The 21,923-nt window shown below is 30.2% G+C and overlaps 3 protein-coding genes across 5 annotated transcripts in view; 2 read left to right on the top strand and 1 right to left on the bottom strand.

Moving 5' to 3' along the window:
• The window catches only part of LOC143920298 (uncharacterized), a 42,091-nt gene extending 25,908 nt beyond the window's left edge, over nucleotides 1–16,183 (bottom strand). The window contains exons 1-2 of the mRNA XM_077443121.1: nucleotides 16,072–16,183; nucleotides 14,750–14,876 (exon numbers count right to left, since the gene is read on the bottom strand). Coding sequence (XP_077299247.1) covers nucleotides 14,750–14,821 — 72 coding nt within the window. The 5' untranslated portion in view covers nucleotides 14,822–14,876; nucleotides 16,072–16,183. The remainder of the gene's footprint in view (nucleotides 1–14,749; nucleotides 14,877–16,071) is intronic.
• Nucleotides 1,996–14,596, top strand: Bsg (immunoglobulin domain-containing protein Bsg). Of its 2 annotated transcripts, none has more exons than XM_077443120.1 (6): nucleotides 1,996–2,261; nucleotides 8,991–9,102; nucleotides 9,178–9,449; nucleotides 9,532–9,717; nucleotides 9,800–9,935; nucleotides 14,336–14,596. In XM_077443120.1, exons 1-6 carry the CDS (start codon nucleotides 2,177–2,179, stop codon nucleotides 14,346–14,348), a joined length of 804 nt encoding a protein of 267 aa, XP_077299246.1. In that variant the 5' UTR covers nucleotides 1,996–2,176; the 3' UTR covers nucleotides 14,349–14,596. The 2 variants fall into 2 exon arrangements, with proteins under 2 accessions (XP_077299246.1, XP_077299245.1); XM_077443119.1 differs by lacking the exon at nucleotides 14,336–14,596 and adding an exon at nucleotides 10,903–12,541 and having other exon boundaries at nucleotides 2,005–2,261.
• Nucleotides 16,184–17,063: 880 nt separating the features above from the next.
• Nucleotides 17,064–21,917, top strand: key (NF-kappa-B essential modulator kenny). Of its 2 annotated transcripts, none has more exons than XM_077441857.1 (13): nucleotides 17,064–17,294; nucleotides 17,822–18,086; nucleotides 18,619–18,858; nucleotides 19,086–19,379; nucleotides 19,457–19,567; nucleotides 19,645–19,746; nucleotides 19,887–20,026; nucleotides 20,096–20,242; nucleotides 20,334–20,412; nucleotides 20,495–20,655; nucleotides 20,730–20,841; nucleotides 20,980–21,063; nucleotides 21,258–21,917. In XM_077441857.1, the coding sequence occupies exons 2-13, from the start codon at nucleotides 17,853–17,855 to the stop codon at nucleotides 21,345–21,347; spliced, it is 1,794 nt and encodes a 597-aa protein (XP_077297983.1). In that variant the 5' UTR covers nucleotides 17,064–17,294; nucleotides 17,822–17,852; the 3' UTR covers nucleotides 21,348–21,917. The 2 variants fall into 2 exon arrangements, with proteins under 2 accessions (XP_077297983.1, XP_077297984.1); XM_077441858.1 differs by lacking the exon at nucleotides 17,064–17,294 and adding an exon at nucleotides 17,418–17,539 and having other exon boundaries at nucleotides 21,258–21,890.
• The last annotated feature ends 6 nt before the right edge of the window (nucleotides 21,918–21,923 follow it).

The following is a 21,923-nucleotide window of genomic DNA, read 5'->3' as shown; positions in this document are numbered from 1 at the left end:
GCTTATATTCTGATTGGTCGAAGCCCATAATGCACTACCAATCGCAAGAATGTTCTAGTCGTTTCTCGTTACCAACGCGAGAATATTCTACACGCTTCTCGCTGTCAATAGTATAATGTTCCAACTTAGTCTTCAATACACTTGAATATTAATAAATAATAAAGTAAGAGAAATATTCTTGACAAAATACATGAATTTTGTAAATACGTGAATCTTTAAATCACAAAGTATTTTAAAAGGTTCCTTGGGACGAGCACGTAGACAAATATAAGTCGAAATAAGAATCACACGGGATCAGTAAAGAAAAATTAATTAATTAGGTTCAACAGTTTTACCCTTCGTATGAATAATAAAATATAGTATGTATTTTCAACAAAAATCAGTCACCATCCTGAGAGCTGGGACCAACTCGGCCATAATGGTTTGTCGCTGCTCCACTTCCTTCCCAACCGTTATATTATGTTGCGTACACACCAGGTCAACGAATGCAAGCGAAGGGGATTCGGCGATGGCTACCACACGTTCATTGGCGTTGGAAATTTGTTGGTTAATAAAGCGTTTGTTGGGACCAATGGCGTAAAAAATATCGAAATAAAAATTAAATTGAAATTAAGTATCAAAAGTTAAATTATAATTATTATATTAAAATTAAAATTTAATATCGAAAGTTAAAACAGAACATACAAAATTCAAATAAATTTTCGAGATAGAGCTAATATTAGACAATCAACAATCACATACAGTTCTTGACTTTGAACGATTTTCCAAAAATATTTTATAGAAATCGCTATTTAATCATACGCCGCCGTTACCTACAGCCACCTTTGATAAAAAATTAAATGGCGCTTACTGGCGAGATATTAGTACTTTGACATAATTTCCTGTGGTGAATCATTTTTTTTTCGACTGAACCGTACCGTCGTATCCTCGCTACCTCCCCTTATAATCATATACTTAGGAATAGAGATATACATAATTATAAAACGAGAAATAGGAATAAATTAACTATCGGTAGAGTTAAGAAAGATAAAACTGCAGGAGGTGTTTTTCACAGAGGTGTTCAAATGTATTGTGGCGGCTCGCTTATACGACATGGTCGAGTTTGGTTGCCTTCCTGCGAGTGGGGACCAACCCGGCTGGGTTCGGAGAGCCACTGCTCACTCTGTCTTCAGCTGTCATATAATAAACACGTGCATTAACATGCCAGTCGTCTCATTCGTTCATCCTCCATAGTATAATGCCCTTCCTGAAAGCATTAGAAGTTCTAATAGCATTGATGCTTTCTTGAAGGGTGTTAATGGATACCTTTGTGGAAGATGATTTATAATTTTTTGTTGTTATTTTGCTATTTTGTGTTATATGTATTAGCAGTTTGCAATATAAATAAATAAATAAATTAATTAAGTGAGTATGTACCGTTTACCATGCACCCTTTTTTTTTTATCTTTCGACTTAAGATCTTTCAATTTTCGATCTTTGCCTTCCGATATTTGCGTTTTCGGTAATTTCACATTCCAGCCCGTGAGGTAGACCACAAAAAAATATATATATTTATATATGTATATATATCTTCTGCCCTCGACGCCACCTTTTCGTGCAATATGGCCGAAGAACTGTAATATTCGTTTCAGGCATATTGTTGACAGTCTATCCTTGATTTTTATTTCCTCAAAGATAGACACATTTGTGCGTTTGTCGGTCCAAAGCACGCGCAATAGCCATCTCCAAGATCACATCTCTAAAGCGTTGATTCTCCTTCTACCCGCCCCGCCTTTATAGTCCACGTCTCGACTCCGTAAAGGCAGACAGAAAAAAAAAGAAAAAACGAGATAACAAAGGACAATAATAAAGGACGCTAAGTCCAATTTTAGCACAGCGGTCAGCTCGCTCGTGACGGAAAGTCAAATGGAGTTGTGCAGACCACGGCCGTAAGAACAACGTGAAAGTCGAGCATGAGCGGCATGCGGGCGTTACGTAAATCGGCCCGAGGGGGGTGGAAGGGGCAGAGGGGCGCGGGCGAGTGTGGGTGGGGGAGTGGGAGGCGAGAGTGAGTATTCGGTTGGAGAGCGAGTGTTGAGTGTTGAGCGTTCAGTGGTCCGCGGCCTCGCCTCGCCAGCCTCGCCAGCTCCGACCGCCGACCGCCGACAGTCGACAGTCGACTCGACTCCCGACCGCCATGCAGAGTCTGCTGACCGCCGCGTTACGCACGCCCCTGCTGGGAGCCCTCCTGCTGCTGCTGACGCAACACATCGCGAGAGCAGGTCGGCCACATCCCCTCCCCCGCCCCCCGCCCTCCTCCCTCGCGCCCCACTCCCCACTCACATGTCATTCGCATACGTCATTCGCACAACACTAATCAATCGACAACGCCTTTGTATTATATGTACATATGTATATTATTATATTACACATGTACATATGTATATATATATATACAATATAACCTGCTGACGCCTTTCAATTATTCAATTTTTTTCCTCCACTCTCTGTATACATTATATCGCCATAATAATAATCATCGACCTATTCGTATATACGGATCCTGACATTTAGCTATTTTCATCTTTAGTGCGTACTTTATAGAATTTCCATTGTATCGCTGGGCTTCGCGATAAAAATAACCTGAACGTTCATTTCAGTGTAGCGACCTTAACGTCGAATTTGCCCCGTAATGTCTACCTTTAATCGTATATACATATATATACATCGAATACATTTCCCTAAAAGATCCTATACCTCCGATTCGAACTGAATGGCCTTCTTTTGAATAAATATACGGTACTTATTGGTTATATGGGCCCAACCGAGCATTCAGTATACACACATACACTAACTAAAAAAAATACACAGCAATTACATGAATTTTGAAGACTCTTAAGAACTAGAATAAATAATTCTCTAATATGTGAAATTGCTTTATTTATTTTTTGTCCGACATTTTTATATTCATCGAAAAGAATTCTGAGCTAAAGTCCAGACCGAGTCAGTAGCTGTCAGTGGCTGTTCAATGTGTGAGTGTGTATATTTGACGTAAGATACAAAATGGCCGCCACGCCAGTTTTTGTTTGTCTTTCACTCGTTGGTGTTTTCAATTTGTTTATGATTCACCAAGAGAGCTTTGTGGATCCAAATGATAGTGAATTGCATACGCAAAATGTTGAGAATATTTGGATACGAGCGAAACGGAAGCTTAAACGTCAAATACACACACACACACACTGAACAGCCACTGACCCGGGTCTGGACTTTTGCCGAATTCTGATTGCGTTATTGTTTTTACGCTAATAATTTCAATCACTGTGAAAACCAATCCTGATTATCCAAAATAACTTGAATGTCAAAGGGACTGTCCCCCGAATTCGGTATATTGTTCAATGCAATGTCAACCACCACTTGCATATTGTCACTTTACTTAAATCGTTTGCGACACCTAGAAACCTATACTTAATGCTTGGTTGGGCCCATATTAATTCATTTACTAGTGGTGCTGCCTGGCTTCGCTCGGTAAATGGAAATGGACTCTAGTAATGAGAATACCATCGAACCATGAGAAAAAATCTTCATTTGTTTTTTAATTAAATTTATTTGAATCGAAAAAGATTAATATTATTTAACGACCGACCAATCACAAACGTCCTTGACCAATCCAGCCAATCAGAAACGACTTTGACGACAGCCAATCAGAAACGAATTACGGAATTATTTATTACAATTTTACCATAGTAACATTATAGAGTAGTTCAAAAAAAGAAAAAAATTATACAATGAATAGAAAATAAAATTAGCATAAATATAAAATAAATAATCAAAAACAAATACAATATAGAACACGCCATGATCTCAAATTAAACAATCCCTCAACTAGATCAGCATATTTTAGATGAAACTCATCCAAGTTAACAAGAGTTTGGTGCTCCGAGCAACAGGCGACAAAAGCATCAAATTGCTACGTGCCAAAGAGAAGAGAACAAAATGGGACATCTAATGTATTTGAGTTGGCTGGGAACATTGAAGCTCAATCCTGCAAGTATTTGAGGATTGCTCACCAAATCAACCAGTAATTTATAGAAATGTTTCCCCAAATATACTCTACGTCGCGACTCGAAGGAATTATAACCTAGTGCTCCTAGCAGGTAAGCACTAGGATAGTGACCGTAAACTATCATGTAGGTATATCTGAGAAACCTTCTCTGTACTCTCTTGATTCCCAAACAATCACTAGGGCTCCATATAATAAAGGAAAACTCAAGAATGCTTCGTACTAGCGAATACAGATACGGACAGGGCCGCCGAGAGGAATCCCAGGCCATGGAAAAATAATTCCATACCCAACCAAAAAAAAAATCCAATAGATAAATTTTTAATATGCAAAAAATCTATCAGAACTATTAGAAAAATACCTATATGTTAAATGCTAGTTTTTTGAAAGTATCATATTACAGGTACGATTTCACATTGACACAAAGAATGCGCGGATCGAAAAATAATAAGAATTTAGCATTAAAGAGATATATGTATTTTTTTATGTAGAATAATATAAAATATCAATATCCGGGCCCTGGAACTTTAACCCTAGTTCCCCCCCACGTCTCGACAGCCTTGTACTAATGCACTCTGTAATGTCACCAATTAGTACCGAATATACTACTGTTGAGTAAACTGAAATGAAATACATGGATTTGTTTTTTATATTCCATTAGCACAAAAGCTCTAAACAAAATAAGAAATGGTTGTATTTATTTTTGAAAATGACCCTGCTCTGCTCATGCCTTGATCAATATTTAGACTTACAAACTTATTTCGTAATGTCTCCGATCAACTATTTAAGTGTGTTTATTTGACGCTCCAAATTTCCACTTCGCTTCGAGTGAATTTGTAATGTTATTGACTAAATACAAATTTATAAGAAATATTCTACGTGTCCGAAAAGATTCAATGACTCATGTGTGCATAAAAAAATTACGAAATAAAAATAGTTAAGTCATCGCTGTTGAAACTGCTAAAAAATAACATCTATAAATCTATTCCTAACCTCGAATAAAACATTCAAACTCAATCAAATAAAATTTTTGAATCAAAAAAATTTTACATGAAAATATGTACGTGTATGTTTGAATTTTTTTTAATTTGTAATGATTGTGTACATAATTTAACGACGTGCAGCTTTTTCTTGAAACCACTTATATTAATGTGTGCAATGCATAAATCTGTCGAGTATTGTGTAAGGAAACCGCATTATCAATGGATTAAGTTATTTCGAAATAGAAATACAGAGAGACAAAACAAACTCACCCACAGTCAGATTTGATACATCTCGCTTTCCCTGCCTGAAAATTTAAATTTGGATATCTTAAAATACTTTTATACATAATTTAATAGTAATCAATAATATTTTACTGTCACTTGTTGCTTACTTACCACATTAATATCTTAAATATGATATTTATTTATTTATTTATTTAACATATTAGCCAAAGTGACATTACAGAGATCTCCAACGCGTCACTGTGGCCGGTCATTCAGTAATAATAACATCATAACAGTAATAATAACTTATAAAAATAACAATATTGACACAACATCATTAAAATCATAAAATCATAAAAAAAAAACATAGATAAAGTAATAACAATCATTCATATTTATAATAGGCAAAATCAACCACTGGCATTCCTCAACAACCACTCAACCAGATTAGTATATTTTATAATGTATTTCACGACATTATATTATAAGTAAATTCACTATCAACTAATAAGATTGTTTTATTGAATGAATATTTTATTATATCTTCACTCGTTTGTTTTTTTAATTTGAAAATTTTTAAATTCCTTATTTATATATTACAAATTACAATAGTAGTTAAAAATTAAAACGTTTTTTTATCACTCAATGAGAGATGTATGTACATATGTATGTATTTCCAATTATAATTAAAATGATTGGAAACATGTGACAAAGCTTAGGCTGATAAGAAATGCAATTAAATAGCAACATTGAACATTTTTATTTATTTATACAGACATACAATCTATTTATTTTTTTAGAAGGTTTTGATTAGTTTTTCTTTCGTTGACAAGTTTTCTCATTTGTATTCTCCCAATAATATGTACATGTTTAGAACATTTAGTTTTTAGATAGATTTTACTATCAAGGTAAACATATCTTGTAGTTTAAACCCCATTGCCCAATATTTCGTCAAAGATTATGTACTCTTAACTGATAAATGATAAAGGTAATTTACAGTTTTCGTGTATGAACATCAAATTTATTTATCGCTATCTGCATCAAGATGTAACCTTCATACATAATTGTTTTTCATACATTCGGACTAAACCTTCTTTCCCACTTAATATCGTAACTTTTAATGGCGTTATCATTTAAATACTTTCATTAATTGTTCTTGTTTGTGCGACGCAAGTAAACACACCAGCTAATCATAGAATTTGTTATGTACATACATATTTCAACTCAAGTCTCGAAAGTATACAAATTATGGCAATCGCTATTAATTTAATTATGAAGGAATTTCTATATGTAAGTATAATCGAAATTATAACAGTCATCACTATTATATACCGATTTCACAATATTAACTAGCAATTACTTAAAACACCTAATCAGTTAGAAGACAAACACTTTCAATTTGATATTTTTTCGAAAAATAATGTTTTTACAATTCTTATACACAGATTACCGGTTTAAACTAGTATGTATACGCGACAAACATCGCAGATTCAGTAAACTATCTGCAATGCGTATATGTCCACCAGAATTAAACTTGATTGATTGACCAATGTCCGTTATTAATCATACTACTTTCGACATTCAACTGGAATGTTTAATCATTCTAACCTAACCTATTTAATGCCTACATAATTAAATTTACTTGTAATCAATCAACAAAATTGATGGTAATGTATTTAAATTGGGGTAAATTTAATATTGCAATATATTGACCATCACAAATTTCATATATACGTACATATGTAAATAAGCATGCTTTTGTATGAGCAATAATCTTTTCCATCTTTGTCTCTAACCGCCAGTCAAGTAAGACATGCAAATAATATCAATCAACTATTTACTCGTAAAAGTCTTGTTGTATTTAAATATTGGTGGTCCTTCAACTGTTACATTTTCCAGGGTTGGTCATTATTGATTTCACATAGAGGACATCTCATCAAACGGTGGCATTGACCTATCGTCACGACATTCACTGTTGAATTTATTATAAACGCAATTTGCTTTATTTATTCTACCACTGAGTATCTGCAGCGTCTTAATGATAAAATTCCGCAAACATCAGCTGATTTTTGCGCAACACACACGCATTATAAACGTCAAACAAAAATGCTATTCCATATACCAAAGTCTTACAGAACACATATTTTTATTACTTTTATTGAATTTGTTCTACTACAATGCTCGTCTATTGGAATTATTTCGACCTTGGACTACTTCTCATATGAATTCTGATCTAGATAAATAACAATACTCCCTTTTTACCAAACTTATATTCGGAAATGTTTTAAGTGTTACACTATCTTTAACTAACATTTTACCCGAGTGCTAATTTTTTTTTATCAACTACTCCATTGATGTTTTTATCGTCTTGGCGTTATCTATGTATGTTTGTACAGATTTGATTTTTTTATAACCAATTCTAATATATTAAACAAATATACATGTATGTATGTATGTACATACCTATGTATACACACTTTACCTAATGACAATACAATTAGCTTAGTTATGTGTTTTTGAAGCCCTACAATTTACATACATATATATATATATATGTATGAATGTATTTATGTTTATGTTTAATTGTTATTTTGTTTTTTTTCTTTTTCGTGTTATATTTTTTGACCATTGTGGCGCTTTGGGAATTCCTGTTATGCCACAATGGTCTGTTTAAAATAAATAAATAAATATCTATGTAACCCTTTGTATGTATTTTAAATCCCCAGCTTAATAATTTCAGTTTATGGGTGCATAATTTGAATTAATTCCCATATTTAATTCCATCAACTTTATTAATTCGTTTAAATTATTATTTCCATTGATATCAATTTAATGTTAAAGTGTAGATTATATCTTATTTTGTCATTATAAAATAAAGTCCCCACGATAACTAATAATGCAACAGTATAATTGAATTCATTTTTATTAACTACATACATATCATCACCATGTTGTGCAACCATTCGCCATCCACTGTTGGATAAAGGCCTCTCGAACACGCTTACATTCGTCTCTGTTTTGGGCAACTCTCATCTATATCATCCTACATATTTTTCTGATTTCATCCACCCATCTCCTTGCACCCTTTAACATTCTCTCGGGTACCATTCAAGCACTTTTTTCGTTCATCTATCATCCATACTTCTAGCTGCGTGACCCACCCATTGCCATTTCAATATCTTAACTCACACCATTATATCAACCACCTTCTTCATACTTCTTACCCTTACATATATTCCGTTTTATATCTATACTTGTTATGCAAAGTATACAGTATTTCATACTTCTTTGAGTGCACTGGTCCTTATGCAACACTCGGGTTCAATGCCAAAGTTTCGCATCTACATATACGTCATCACTGGAAAGACACATTGATCGAAGATCCTTTTTCTTCAAGAAAATTGGCATTTTAGATTTTAAAAAAACGGCATTCATTCGCCCTAATGCACTGTATCCTATTTTCATACGTCTCTTTATTTCCTCTTCTTTATTACGGAACATGTCAATTATTTGACCTAGATATACATATATAGTTAACTACTTTTACTATCCTATTGTCTTATGTATTTAATTCTATCGGGCATGCAATATTTATTATACATTAATTTCGTCTTATCTACTTCTGCTTTCCTTGTCTAGCTGTTTTAGATGTACATGTAAACCCACACAATACATAAACTATAATGTTTTTCATATATAATAATGAAACAAAACAACTTATTGATTATTTTATGGTTTTTCAGAAAACTCCATCAAACCAAATTATGATCATGACCAATATAAAATATTTGATATCAGAACGCCGCTTGTGTTGAGTTGCAACGTAACCATGGAGGGAAAATATGAATTAGAATGGTAATTTCATATTTTATTTCAATTTAAAGTTAATTAATTTGTTTCAAAATTAATGTGTCAATATTATATTTTTAGGTTGAAAGACGACAGTCCAGTGTCGGAAGATAAGGGACTCCGTGATAGATATCGAATAATAGCCGATGAGAATAAATTTGTAATAGAACGAACTGTTGAAGGTGATGCTGGTATTTACACGTGTAAAGCAGGTGATTTGCAAGCTACAATTGATGCTGTAGCTAAGCCCACTGTCCGTCTTCCTCCTAATACCAGCGTTGTGGAAGGTGAAAAACTTCGTATTCATTGTGTGGCTGCTGGAAAACCCACTCCATCTGTAGAATGGGCTATTGGTATAGTGCAAAATTTTCAATAAATGTGTACATTCAATTGTGTTACTCAGCAAAATGGTAAATAAACTAAATTAACTTGTAGGAAATGAAACTTACAATGAAAGTAGGGGAAGAGTAATACTTGAAGATGATAATGGTGTAAAGAACGCAATATTTACATTAACTGATATTACCCTTGACGATAGGGGAGATTATTATTGTCGAGCTAGTAATGTTGCCAGTAACTACGTTAACCACACACAAGATTCCACATTTGTGAGAGTCAAAGGCATGTATTCTTTTCGTTTCAAGTATAAATATTTTGTAATAATATTTTTATTGCAAAATTATAATACGTATTCGTGTTGCAGATAATCTAGCAGCTCTTTGGCCTTTCTTGGGTATATGCGCTGAGGTATTTGTACTGTGTGCTATAATTTTAGTCTACGAAAACAGACGCAATAAACCAGAATTGGAGGAGTCAGACACAGATCAGAGTCCTGATCAGTGAGTATTATATACAATCCCTTGACTTTTAGAAAATTACCCTTTAGTGTGTATGACTTTCGATACCTGAGATGATTGTGCAGGATTTGGCTTTTCATCATCTATACGTTCCTGTCTGGTGTGTTTCCTTTAAACATATTTAATTTTAAGCTTGTGTTTTTTCTTCATTTTTAATCTGTATTAAACATTGTGAAACTGTATTAACACTAGTATTAACAACCAAGATAAAACTTTAGTCCGAAGCAAATACACATTCTGTTGTACTTTTTTTGTTGTTGAAATAAAGCTTTCGAGTGTATTCCGTGAAATACATACATTCTTTATTCGTTTTTAACATTAATCGTTGATTTCACTGTCACAATTAACCAATTCTCATTATCTTATTGTTTCCAAAAAATTATTCAATTCTAAAAGTAGAAATACATTTATCAATATGTATACCTATTTTATCTCATGAAGGCATATTTTATATTACAATTCGTAATAGTAAAATAAATTTCTTCCCTTGAAAAAAGTCTCCATTAATGTACATTATATACATACATATGTATGTATTTAGATAAGATATTTACAATTACAAATTGGTCACCATAACAGTTCTAATGAATGTAATTATTTGTTTGCTTTTAAAATATGCCTTTGTGAGGTGAAAACGTATTTTATTCTTTGTTTTTTCTGGCTTTTTATCTTATTTTTTTTATGCCTAAAATTTTTTACATGTGTTAAAAAAAATTTCTTGATGTTTAGATAAATCTGGGGCTAAATTTTTTTATTTATACAATATATTATTATCTCTTTGGACATTGCGTTTTAAAAAGACTGTCAAAGCTATATGCCCAAGTATTTAATTTTAATTCATATGCATATGTGAATTTGAAAAAAATGCCTAAGAGTTCTTCATCTTAAATAAATATTGCTATAAATTGGTTGCACTCAGCTACTGAATTTTGACATATTATATTTACAGGAAACACAGTCCAGATCATGGAAAAGAACGTGATGTGAGACAGAGAAAGTGAAAAAATTAGCTGAAATTTATAGTGTATTCACAAAACTTTTTATGTATATAATTTTATAAACTATTTTTCTGTGCACTTTTATTTTAAATTTATCAGTATTAATTTTTTCTGTCTATTTATTATATTGATGATTAAGCCATTTACTGTTTTGCACTCACTTTACAATAAACTTTTGACAATATATGCCTTACAGAAAAAGTGTTTTGTGGTACAGAATTTAGAGAAAAGCTATTTAGACAAATTGTATATAGTTTTGCAAACTATACAAAACAAGACTTTGTACTCTACACTTTTCCTGTATATGAATCAAAATGCTTATTGTCTCAAGCTTTTGTATTGTGTGCGTTGTTATTTTATTTATGATGTTCATTGTTTAATTTTCATATTAAGATTCAAATGAATACTTAAATTTATTCTTGTGTTACCATTTCAATTTGTATAGAGTTTAATACTGCGTTGATCAGCCTTAATGAGTTGTTGCTTCTATATAATATACAAACACGTTTGTGTCAATGAAAATGTCTTAAAAACTCTCATCTTCACTGCCACTTAATTGATATTAAAATATTTCTAAATATTGTAGATTAATAATTCAAATATATAACGATTTTGTATTTAAAAATATGTAGAAAATTATTTTGACTTATCAAAATGCGGATTACTTAATTTTTTCTTATCGGTAGTAATACATATGTGTATATTATGTTTGGATTAATTTATCCATTATATTAGTGAATATTTCATTAAATTTTTGAATTATTAAATACATATTTAGAATGGAAGTATTTTACTTCGTTTAATTGTTATATTATAAAATATCACTTATTCGTAATAAGTAGATAATGTTACAGTTAAAATTAACGCTTTGTTAAACATTTTAATCATAGGATATTCCGAAACAAATTGTTAAAGTTTAGCATGAAATACCACATAATTTTGAATCGATAATTTTAATAAAAATACTAATCATATACTATGAGTGCCCACAAAAGCAATACATATTGTCTACATATATTATTGTAAAAATATGAATCAAGTGCTATATCGTGTTTTACAAATGTATTGTGATTACATTAAAAAAACGTCCATATTTGGACATTTAGTCCCATTAGCAAATGTAATTACGTATTAGTGAAATTATTAAATGTTGCGATTTGATCTATAGGTTGTTCAGGAGTGGTTATATGATAACATGCACACTTTTATATTTTATTTCTTTACTTAGAATAGCTATAGAATAAAAAGAAAATATTCCTCCAGATTATTTTTATAAAATTAAATTTATTGGTAATATTCCTTTTGAGAATTCATCTGATGCTTAACAGTTAGACTATTAAACAAATTCATCGACTAAAATTACATGTAATCAACTTTTATCGTATTTCAGTTATTTAAATATAAATTACATTTGACAAACCTCATAAATTATATCTGTACTTCGTCAAGCTCATTGACATATACATAAATATGTATGTAGATACTTAAATTAAGAAACGTATAAATATGTATATTGTTGTAACTGAAATTATTTCTGATTTTGACCGTTACCATTTACAATAACTGTATAGTATCTACAATCTAGTGATCAAATTTTAAAATTCTCAAAACTAATAAAACCACTTGCTCGTGAAATTGTATGCATATTTTATTTGGACGTTTTGTGTGTATGGAATTTGCACGAATTTTACATAATAAATATTGACATGACGTATTGATTCCGTTACACCAAATAATGCTTCATATGCATATACATACAATATAAATAGATAGAGTAGAAATAATACGGTTAGCAAATTTTGTTGTATTAATTTTGGGGTATTAAGGATGGTTCATCATGTTTGTGTTCATTGCTAAAATACCTTAATGAATTGAATATATCATTCATAAATTATATTTTGGTGCTTAAATGTTCTGTATAAATTTGCATAAACGATGCTTAGGAAACTATATAAGACTTTAATATAACCAATTTTCAGACTTCTCTATATATTATATCTGTGGGGATTTATTAATGAATATATTATACAATTTATATATATACATACATATAACTTTCCACTAAAATTTCGGTTAATCATATATTCGCGAACAGTGCAGTGCATTAATAATTTATTGATTATGAATTTGTACACTAACATTCATAATAAATAACTAAGATTATTTATATATATATATATATATATATATATATATATATATATATATATATATATATATATATATGTAGATATAATGTAGATACTTTGTACATAGATAAAGTAAAAAATAAATTCTTTATTGTACTATTTTTGTCTTTATTTTTCAATGTTAAAATATATCGGAAAAAGTTTTGCGACGATAGTTTGTTCCCATATTACCATTTTATTTTGAGAAAATGATCAAATACATTTTTATGTATGCTGTTTATATGTATAATGTATGTATATGTACACTTTAATTTTGTCTTTTGATGTCTGTTATGTCATTATTCATTAATTAAAAATATACCATGTTTACTTAATATTTTTTGATATTTCATTGAAACCTGATTTTATCAATTCTATATTATTTGTAATCAATTATTGTCTTTATATATATATATATATATATATATATATATATATATATATATATATATATATATATATATATATATATATATATATATATATATATATATATATATAAATATATATATTTATATATATATTTATATATATATTTATATATATATTTATATATATATATATATAAATATATATATTTATATATATATATATATATATATATATATATATAAATATATATATATATATAAACTTGAATAAATATCGTTGTTTAGTAACTAGAATACAATGAATATTGCAAATATGGGTCGCCTCTGTTTGACCGATTCTTGTATTATCAACTGTAGAAATTCCGAGATCTTTCGTCTGCTTGAACAGGAGTTTATTTACATGCAAAAATGTTTTTTGTGTACATGTATGTAATCATTCATAAAACCCCTTCATTTTAAAAACCCTGTAGTCATTCATAGATTTTTAAACTAGTAACACATTTTCAAAATATTTAATAACGTTTGAAAATCAATTCTTCCTATATATATTTTTTAATATCTAATATTTACCTCGTAAAATAAGTATATCACTATATAAAACATATTTGTATATATGTTTTTGTCCCTTATACCAAGCAGACGAAGAATTTCGACATTCTGAGAGTCGAAAAAACACGACTTGGTTGAACCGGGCGCACCATGCAAAGACATATTGAAAATAATTTTTCCTTCTCCCTACTCATATATTTTGATTTTTCGATATACATATATATTTCTAAACATATACTGTATTAATTTTTGCAATTTATTGCAATTTTTTAATACTGAATTAAATTTATTTTCAGGAAAAAGGGGTAAGAGCGCTGCTTTGACAGTTAAGAATGCAATAAAAGTTTTAAATCAAGTTATAAAATAATTTGATGTAACAGAAGAACATATTATTTATACTTATAACTCAAAATATTATTTATAATTACTTGAATTGGATCAACTTAATTTTTAATTTTATTATTTTAATTTTTATGATTTTTTTTGTTGTGTATAATTTTTATGTGTATAATTTTTATAAATAAAAATGTAAAAAATATACCCAAGTATGTTTTCTTAAAAATATCTAGAGATTTCCTATTTTTGAGTGAAACCTTGTTACATTTCTTTGCTTGGTATATTCCAGGTAAGTAAACAGAGTTCTCCATTTATATATTGTTATGGCTATAGGAAACTTTGTATTTGAAAATGAAATGTATATATGTACATACATTGGTATAGATATTACTCACCAGCTTGCTGGGTGGTTTTTGATCAGAATTTTCGCAATAAACAAAGCCCATATTGGATCATTCGCCGAACACTGTTCAGGTGAATATTCAGAGTTCGAGTAATTTACTGCAAGTGGAGAGATAAGATTAGCATCTAGATATTTTGAAAAATGCTACCTGGAGAATAGTAAAATGACAAAGGATCTAGGATAGCAATTCAGATAACACCATTAAATGATACTGAATATGAAAAAAAATGTGCAGTTGTATTGGAAACTGTAATTAGCTGGTTGTTAAAGTTCAAAATGAAACCATTTGTATGCATAAATATTACCTATAAATTTATTTTCCTTTTTGTCACGGTGCTATGACAGGTTGCCCCAAATTAATCAAATATAAATTGTAATCATAATCAGATAATGGTGACAATAAGGGTAGCAGTACGTACTAACCACTGAGCTATACTTTTGTGCTAATTCGATAGTGAAGAAAATTTCCGTTGTAGTAACAAAGTTCCTACTAATGCTATTTTTTACTCTAAAATGTAAATGACTTGTAAATATACCGTGTACCAGTCGATTATTTTAGTTTCTCATCTAAATTTTGTACTCATAAGCAGTTAATTTTATTTCATGAAGCCATATTTTATTAATTCTAATGAATAGTTTTAAAATTATAGGAAGTAAATAAGTGGAAATTGAAACAATACATCAAAATATCTCATATTTGGTATGTACGTACATTAAGGTTAACAGAGATATTTTTAGTAGGAAAAAATACGCCTTTTTGGTAAGAATTGTGAGATAAAATACACCATCGTAAAATAAAAACGCTAACCTAGATATTTTATTTGTGATTCATTATTTTGATCCTCAACTAGGGCTGCCAGATTTATTGATATCCAAACCGGAACATTATAATTTATATTATAATGTTCCTCCCCTTCCCCTCCCTCCGCTTTTTGTAAAATGCGTAAACTTAACAAATTTCATTTTGGATCCATCCTTTTATAAACTAGTATTTCCTTTCTTTTTTCTAGTTTATTTAGTTATTTTAATATCAAATAAATTTTTTTTTTTTTCGCTTTTCTTGCTTTTTTTAACCATGGATGTGAATCTACGGCGAGACTAAGATTTGTGCATTTTTTGCAGTTTCAAAACTGCGGGGTGTCGGTATTTCTGAACAATGGTCAATAAGCAGCAATCGAAAACTGGGACATTTGGCAGTCCCGAAAGGTCACTTCGGGACGCCGGGACGAGAAGCTTGAAACCGGGACAAACCCGGAATACAGCAGAATACTGGCAGCCCTATCCTCAACTCACCTTTCATAAGACGTTTCCTTTTGTCAACTCGAATTATTTTGTCTTGAGATATGCTACGTTATTCTCCAACGCTTAATCGCTTGTGAGAAGCAAGCTAGAATATAATGCGACTGTGTGGAATGCCACATGAAGCAAATAACTAAGAAAGTGCAAACAGCATTTCTTCGTTTTCTATATAGGAAAGAGTATGGGTATTACCCACATCTCTACCCTACTCCTGTATTTTTGGGCACGCTTGGACATAATTCCATTGAACTTCGGAGTAACTTCTCATTAATTCGTTTTGTTCAACAGCTTCTATATGGTAATACATCGTGCCCGTCGTTACTGGAACACTTAAGACTTAATATCCCTAATAATTTTGTGCGTGGTAGACATTATCATTTGATGGTTGTACCTCCTACTCGGTCAGCTCTTTATCGAATGGCTCCTATTCCAAGACCTATCCGATATGGAATTACGTGCCATGAGTCTGCCGCTTTGCTGTTTTGGACCAATTATCGATAGTGACAGTTGACAGCTGTTCAATCTTTCGACATGGTTTTGGCGCAAATATATAAAAAACATTTAAATTTTTTACGGAAATATTTAAAAAAAAATTTGTCCATCATCCACAAGCTCCTTATACAGTGTCCAAAACTCTCCTTCGGTTTATCTATTTTTTAACATGGGATGCACATCAAAACGCCTCCGTGCTTTTTTATTGCCTTCTTGAGCTTCTTCTTCCAACAACAGCGCGATTATACATAATTTTTCGTTCGATAAACGTCGAAACATTTTTGCTGACTTGTATTCTGACGCGTAGCTACGAATGCATGTGTATGCATTCATATTGCAAGTACTCGACAATACGACGTAAGCAATATTGCGCCGTATCGTCATGGCCTCTAATGTATAAGTAAGCCGATTTTGCCTTGCACTCGGCAAAATTGCTGTAAACGTGACGTGACCGCGACGTGTAGGTAGATATGAATAGAAATGTAATAAATGACATATTTGAAACGGAGTCGTGCAGTGCTGAAGCCGTGCAGTGCTGTTAAGTATGAACAGACCTTTAGAAGTTCCTATAATGCCACAATGGTCCAAACTTAAATAAATAAATGATATGGTCATTATGAAGTAGATTGTGACCAAACATCATCTGTAATTTGCATATGTCGTCTCTGACGTTAGGTCAGTAATGGATAGCTTACTGCTGACCGATTTTCCATAAAACCAAGAAGGTATTTATATATTATAACATTAAATGTATCAATAAACTCATATGCTATTAAATTTTCGAAATCTATGTTGTGAGAGAAGATTTTGTGTATTTTTAAGATAAACGTCATATTTATTTTTAAAACGTCGCACTACGCATTGCATGCAACCTACATCTTCGGTTTTCAGTCTACAACTGAATTTCACCGAAACATATATGTTTCGGTGAAATTCAATAAACTGATTTGATCGAACTTGTGATTCTCCCGTATGTATTTATAACATGCAGCGTAAAATAGTTTTTCATTTTTTTATTTTTTTTCTAAATGTAAATATTTCATGAAAAAAAATAGTCGATACACGTGGTTGCAGTTTACTTATTATAGTCAATTTCTCAGAAAAACTATCAGTGTTCAAAGCAAGAAGGCAAAAAAATCTTGTAAAAATATATCATTTCTAAGAAATTAACAATAGATCGTATAGCAGAAACCACGTGTAACTGATCTCTAGTCATAATCTTATTTGTATTTTAAATTTGCGTGAATTTCAGCATTCGGAGTCATCCTGAACTTAACTTCAACATGAATTCCCTACTGAATGGCGATTTGGACGAAGAGTCCATTGTTGTTCTTGGGTCTTCAATTACTAAATCAGAACTACAATCTACCATGAGTGAAAATCGTGTGAACAATTGTGCTGATGAAATTAATGAACTCCACGAATATGTGAAGTTGGATTACAATGGCGATTTGAACAACCCATCTCAATTTTCATTAAGCAATATGACAAGTAATGTTGTCAAAATTGAAGACGAGGTAATTTTAATATACAGTAAAACCTCGATTATCCGGACTAATAGGGGATGAAGGTAGACAGGGAAAGACGAGTACATTCAGTATGAATAATTTTTATGCGTCTACATTTACATATATAATAGCATGAAGATGAATATTAAATTATTATTAATTAAGTAATTTAATTTTCAAAAAACAAACGTCCTTTGAGTATTGAATTTTGAAGACAACTGAATCATTTCTCTGTCTTTATTTTCGAATTTTTATGTTATTCGTTTAATATTCATACTCTGTTTGATATTATGCCATCACGAACATAAACATTTGAAAGGAATTTCAATTCGTCACATGCAAACCACCATAATCGTAAAATTTGTGTTCGTTTTTAACAATCCAGATAATCGAGGTTCTTCTGTATATATATTAAACATTGTTAACCACAGTGACGCATTGGGGAAACCTGTTATGTCAATGTGGCATTAAATTTTCCAAAATTAATATATTATCAAGATATTTGAACTGAACTTAATATAATTTTCGATCTCTTTTAAAGCCTTCAATGGGAAGTATGATGATTGCCAGCAATATTGTTACCAATTCTTCTATTTCTGAAATGCAGCATAAAATTGCTAATATTCTGGATGAAAATAATATACTTCGTGATGCATTAAAACATAATAATACCTCCATTAAAGAACAATTTAAAACAATTGTGTCTTGGAGAGACGATGTCATGAAAACATATAATCTCCACAAAACCAAATTTGCTGAAACCAAAGAACTCATTGAAAAGGTAGAAATCAACATATATACATAAATGCACATATATCATATGTATATGTATGTAATATTTAAGTTCAATGTATCGTGAAACGTAATATACAAATATTTACAAGATCAAAAACATTGATTATAAAATCGTTTATTTATTAAAAATATATGAATTGTACATTTTACTATTATCTAAGTTTCGTTGTGTACTCCATTTGGTATATTTATTTAAAATATGACTTGTTTCAGTTGAAAACGGAAAATGTTCAACAAAAAAAAGAACTAGATTCGATGAAAACTTTCATGCTTTCACAATATAGTAATGAAAATCTTCAAAAGTCCTCTGTATCGTATGAACAATTGGTTGATGATAGTAAGGTTGATTTATTAACCGATCATTTACAAGTGCTAGAGAAAGAGAAAAGAAAAGTATTACACGAAAATGAAGAGTTACTATGGCAAAAAGACTCTTTACAAAATATTATTGATTTTAAATCTAGTACCATACAAGAACTGCAAGAAAAATTGCATTTCGCGGAAAAAGTACCTATTTATTATTATTTATATTTTGTTTTAAGTTTTAAAATATTTTCAATAACTATTTTTATTTTTTATGACAGAATGAATCGGCTTTGAAAAATACTATCAAACTGTTGGAGACTAAAGTTACAACTTTTCAAGAAGAATTAAAATCAGCTCAGTGTAAATTATCAGAATCGGAAAATTTGAAGGTTCATTTTTAAATTCACAATTTTCAATTAGTATCATTTAAATATTTTTATTGTGGTTTATTTATTTATTTTTGTAGCTTGAACATTCCCAGTACAAACAAAACACCCAAAACTCGATTCGACACCTCAAAATTGAAGTTCAAGAACTAAAATCCAAACTGAAGGATGCCTATGTTTTGGTATGTTATAATTATGCTAATGAAAGTAATTATTATAAAATATGTATGTATGAACATAATTATGTGCCTACTCTTACCTATAAATTTTATTAAAATATAGACTACTGAATTTTATATTAATATATTTTCATTTTATTTAGACATTGCAACCAATTCGATTTTCTTTAAATCTAGAAGAATGTCACGATGGAGAAAATTATAAAGAATTCCACAAAAATGTTGAGATTTATGACAAAACTTTGAAAGACCTATCAGCAGAATTAAATTCATATTCTAATGAGTAAGTTTATATTCATTTCATACACTTCCCAAATTAGTAAACCGATTAATTTCCCAAACATTTTTCCAGATTTTGCACTTTATTCGAAAATTTTACACTTTTATTAAATGCCTTGAATCCCAAAATTCCTGAAGCAAATTCGGACCAAACTAAAATGGATATAAATACAATACAGAAACAAATAGACAATCATCATAAATCAATCGCTCAGCATAAGTATTATAAATACAAAATCATAATTTCCATAAACATATGCATAGCCATGTTAGAATAATCTACATTCATATTCAATCTTATTATTTTACAGCCAAATAATCAAATCGACATTGTCAACATTTGAAAATATTTTTAAAGATTTCAAAGAAGTTATAGATACCTTGAAATCAGTAAATATTGTCTTTATCTTCATTTACAAAACTTTATATTATTTCATTATTTATTTTCACAAAATGCTTCTTATATTTTTAGAACAAAATTGTGCTTAATGCTTTATCAGCGGAACTATTTTCCAAAAAAGAAGAATTACATATGTGCAATGACGAATTAAAAAATGTGCGAAAGCTTGCTTCCACTATTCAAAAAGATTCAGATCAAATGGATTTACTAAAAGCACAAATTGAAGTTTATAAGTATGTTTTCCTGAAATATTATGAAAATTATGATCACTTTGAACCGAAGTATATTTTTTACTTAATTATTTTAGGACAGATTTTGAAGCTGAAAGAATAGCAAGAACTGAAATAGCAGCTGAAAAACAGTCATTAGTTGAACAGTTACGAGTGTTACACTTGAGTAAACAAAAATTAGTCGAAGATGTATGTAAAAAATTACAAGAGAATATCTTGTATTTTAATTTTCTCGTATTAATGAAATAACAGCTTTTCTTACATAATGTTTTTCATTTATGTGTGTGAATTACGATTACTTCATCGTTGCATTTTCTTTCTTTTTAGTTTGATGGATATCGCTTATCAAGTGGTGGACCTTCTTCTTCTGCCGATTATATTCGAGAATCGCCTACAACTGCATTTACCGAGGTTTGCCTTTTTCTCTAAATTTTTTTCCTCTAAATACAATCAAACTTATTGATTATGAAACTAGAGACGAACGATACTTCATTGTAATAATTTCTTTATATACATATATATTTCTTCGGAAATATTAATTTTAATCAAACCTAACTGTATATGTATTATTTTAAATTGCACTTTCTCATATTTCATCTTTCCAGGTTTTCTCCTGTCCCATTTGTCAAGAATGTTTCGAGTCTTCAAACACATTGCAACATCATGCCAATTCCTGTATTGATAAAAATGGATAGGAGTATTACAACGTAAAGGAACTACCAGTCACTAAGAAATTTTGTAAGAAAGCTATTTTATATAATGTATATAAACGAAAATGTTATTGTTACCTAAAAAAAAAGTAGATTATGTATTTTTTATGTACATATGTATATCAACTGAGTCGCTCTATTATTTTATGTACATCTATTATGTGTAATATGACCTATTCCTTTTTATTTTCATTCTGTCATACATATGTATATGTATGTATACATTTATGTACGTATACCTAAATATGTATATATTGTATTATACATATATTTTTAATCGTACATACATTTTATTTTTGTTGAACTGTGCCATTCTACTTTAAATACCTTAAAAGATTATGTATAGTGTGTATGCATATTTTGATTTAGACACTTCAAATGTATTCATATTTCCATTGACTTGGCTTGCATTTCTTTTATTATGCTTTATTTTATTTTATTATTTGTCCCAGTATTTAATAATTATGTATTATTAAATTATGACTTCTATTTTTTAGAATATAATTATAATTTACAAATGTATACCAGATAAAAGAGTTTCATTTTTTTCTTCCTTATTTT

Source organism: Arctopsyche grandis, chromosome 12, assembly GCF_051622035.1.
Source record: "Arctopsyche grandis isolate Sample6627 chromosome 12, ASM5162203v2, whole genome shotgun sequence".
In the NCBI taxonomy this organism is placed as follows: domain Eukaryota; kingdom Metazoa; phylum Arthropoda; class Insecta; order Trichoptera; family Hydropsychidae; genus Arctopsyche; species Arctopsyche grandis.
This window is presented reverse-complemented; position numbering and strand designations above follow the sequence as displayed.

Coding starts and splice junctions, on each gene's coding strand:
- key (XM_077441857.1), top strand. CDS start 17,853: ATGAATTCCCTACTGAATGGCGATTTGGACGAAGAGTCCATTGTTGTT. Junction 19,380..19,456: donor AATTGCATTTCGCGGAAAAA/GTACCTATTTAT, acceptor TTTTTATGACAG/AATGAATCGGCTTTGAAAAA. Junction 19,747..19,886: donor TGAAGGATGCCTATGTTTTG/GTATGTTATAAT, acceptor CATTTTATTTAG/ACATTGCAACCAATTCGATT.
- Bsg (XM_077443119.1), top strand. CDS start 2,177: ATGCAGAGTCTGCTGACCGCCGCGTTACGCACGCCCCTGCTGGGAGCC. Junction 2,262..8,990: donor GCAACACATCGCGAGAGCAG/GTCGGCCACATC, acceptor ATGGTTTTTCAG/AAAACTCCATCAAACCAAAT. Junction 9,718..9,799: donor CACATTTGTGAGAGTCAAAG/GCATGTATTCTT, acceptor TTCGTGTTGCAG/ATAATCTAGCAGCTCTTTGG.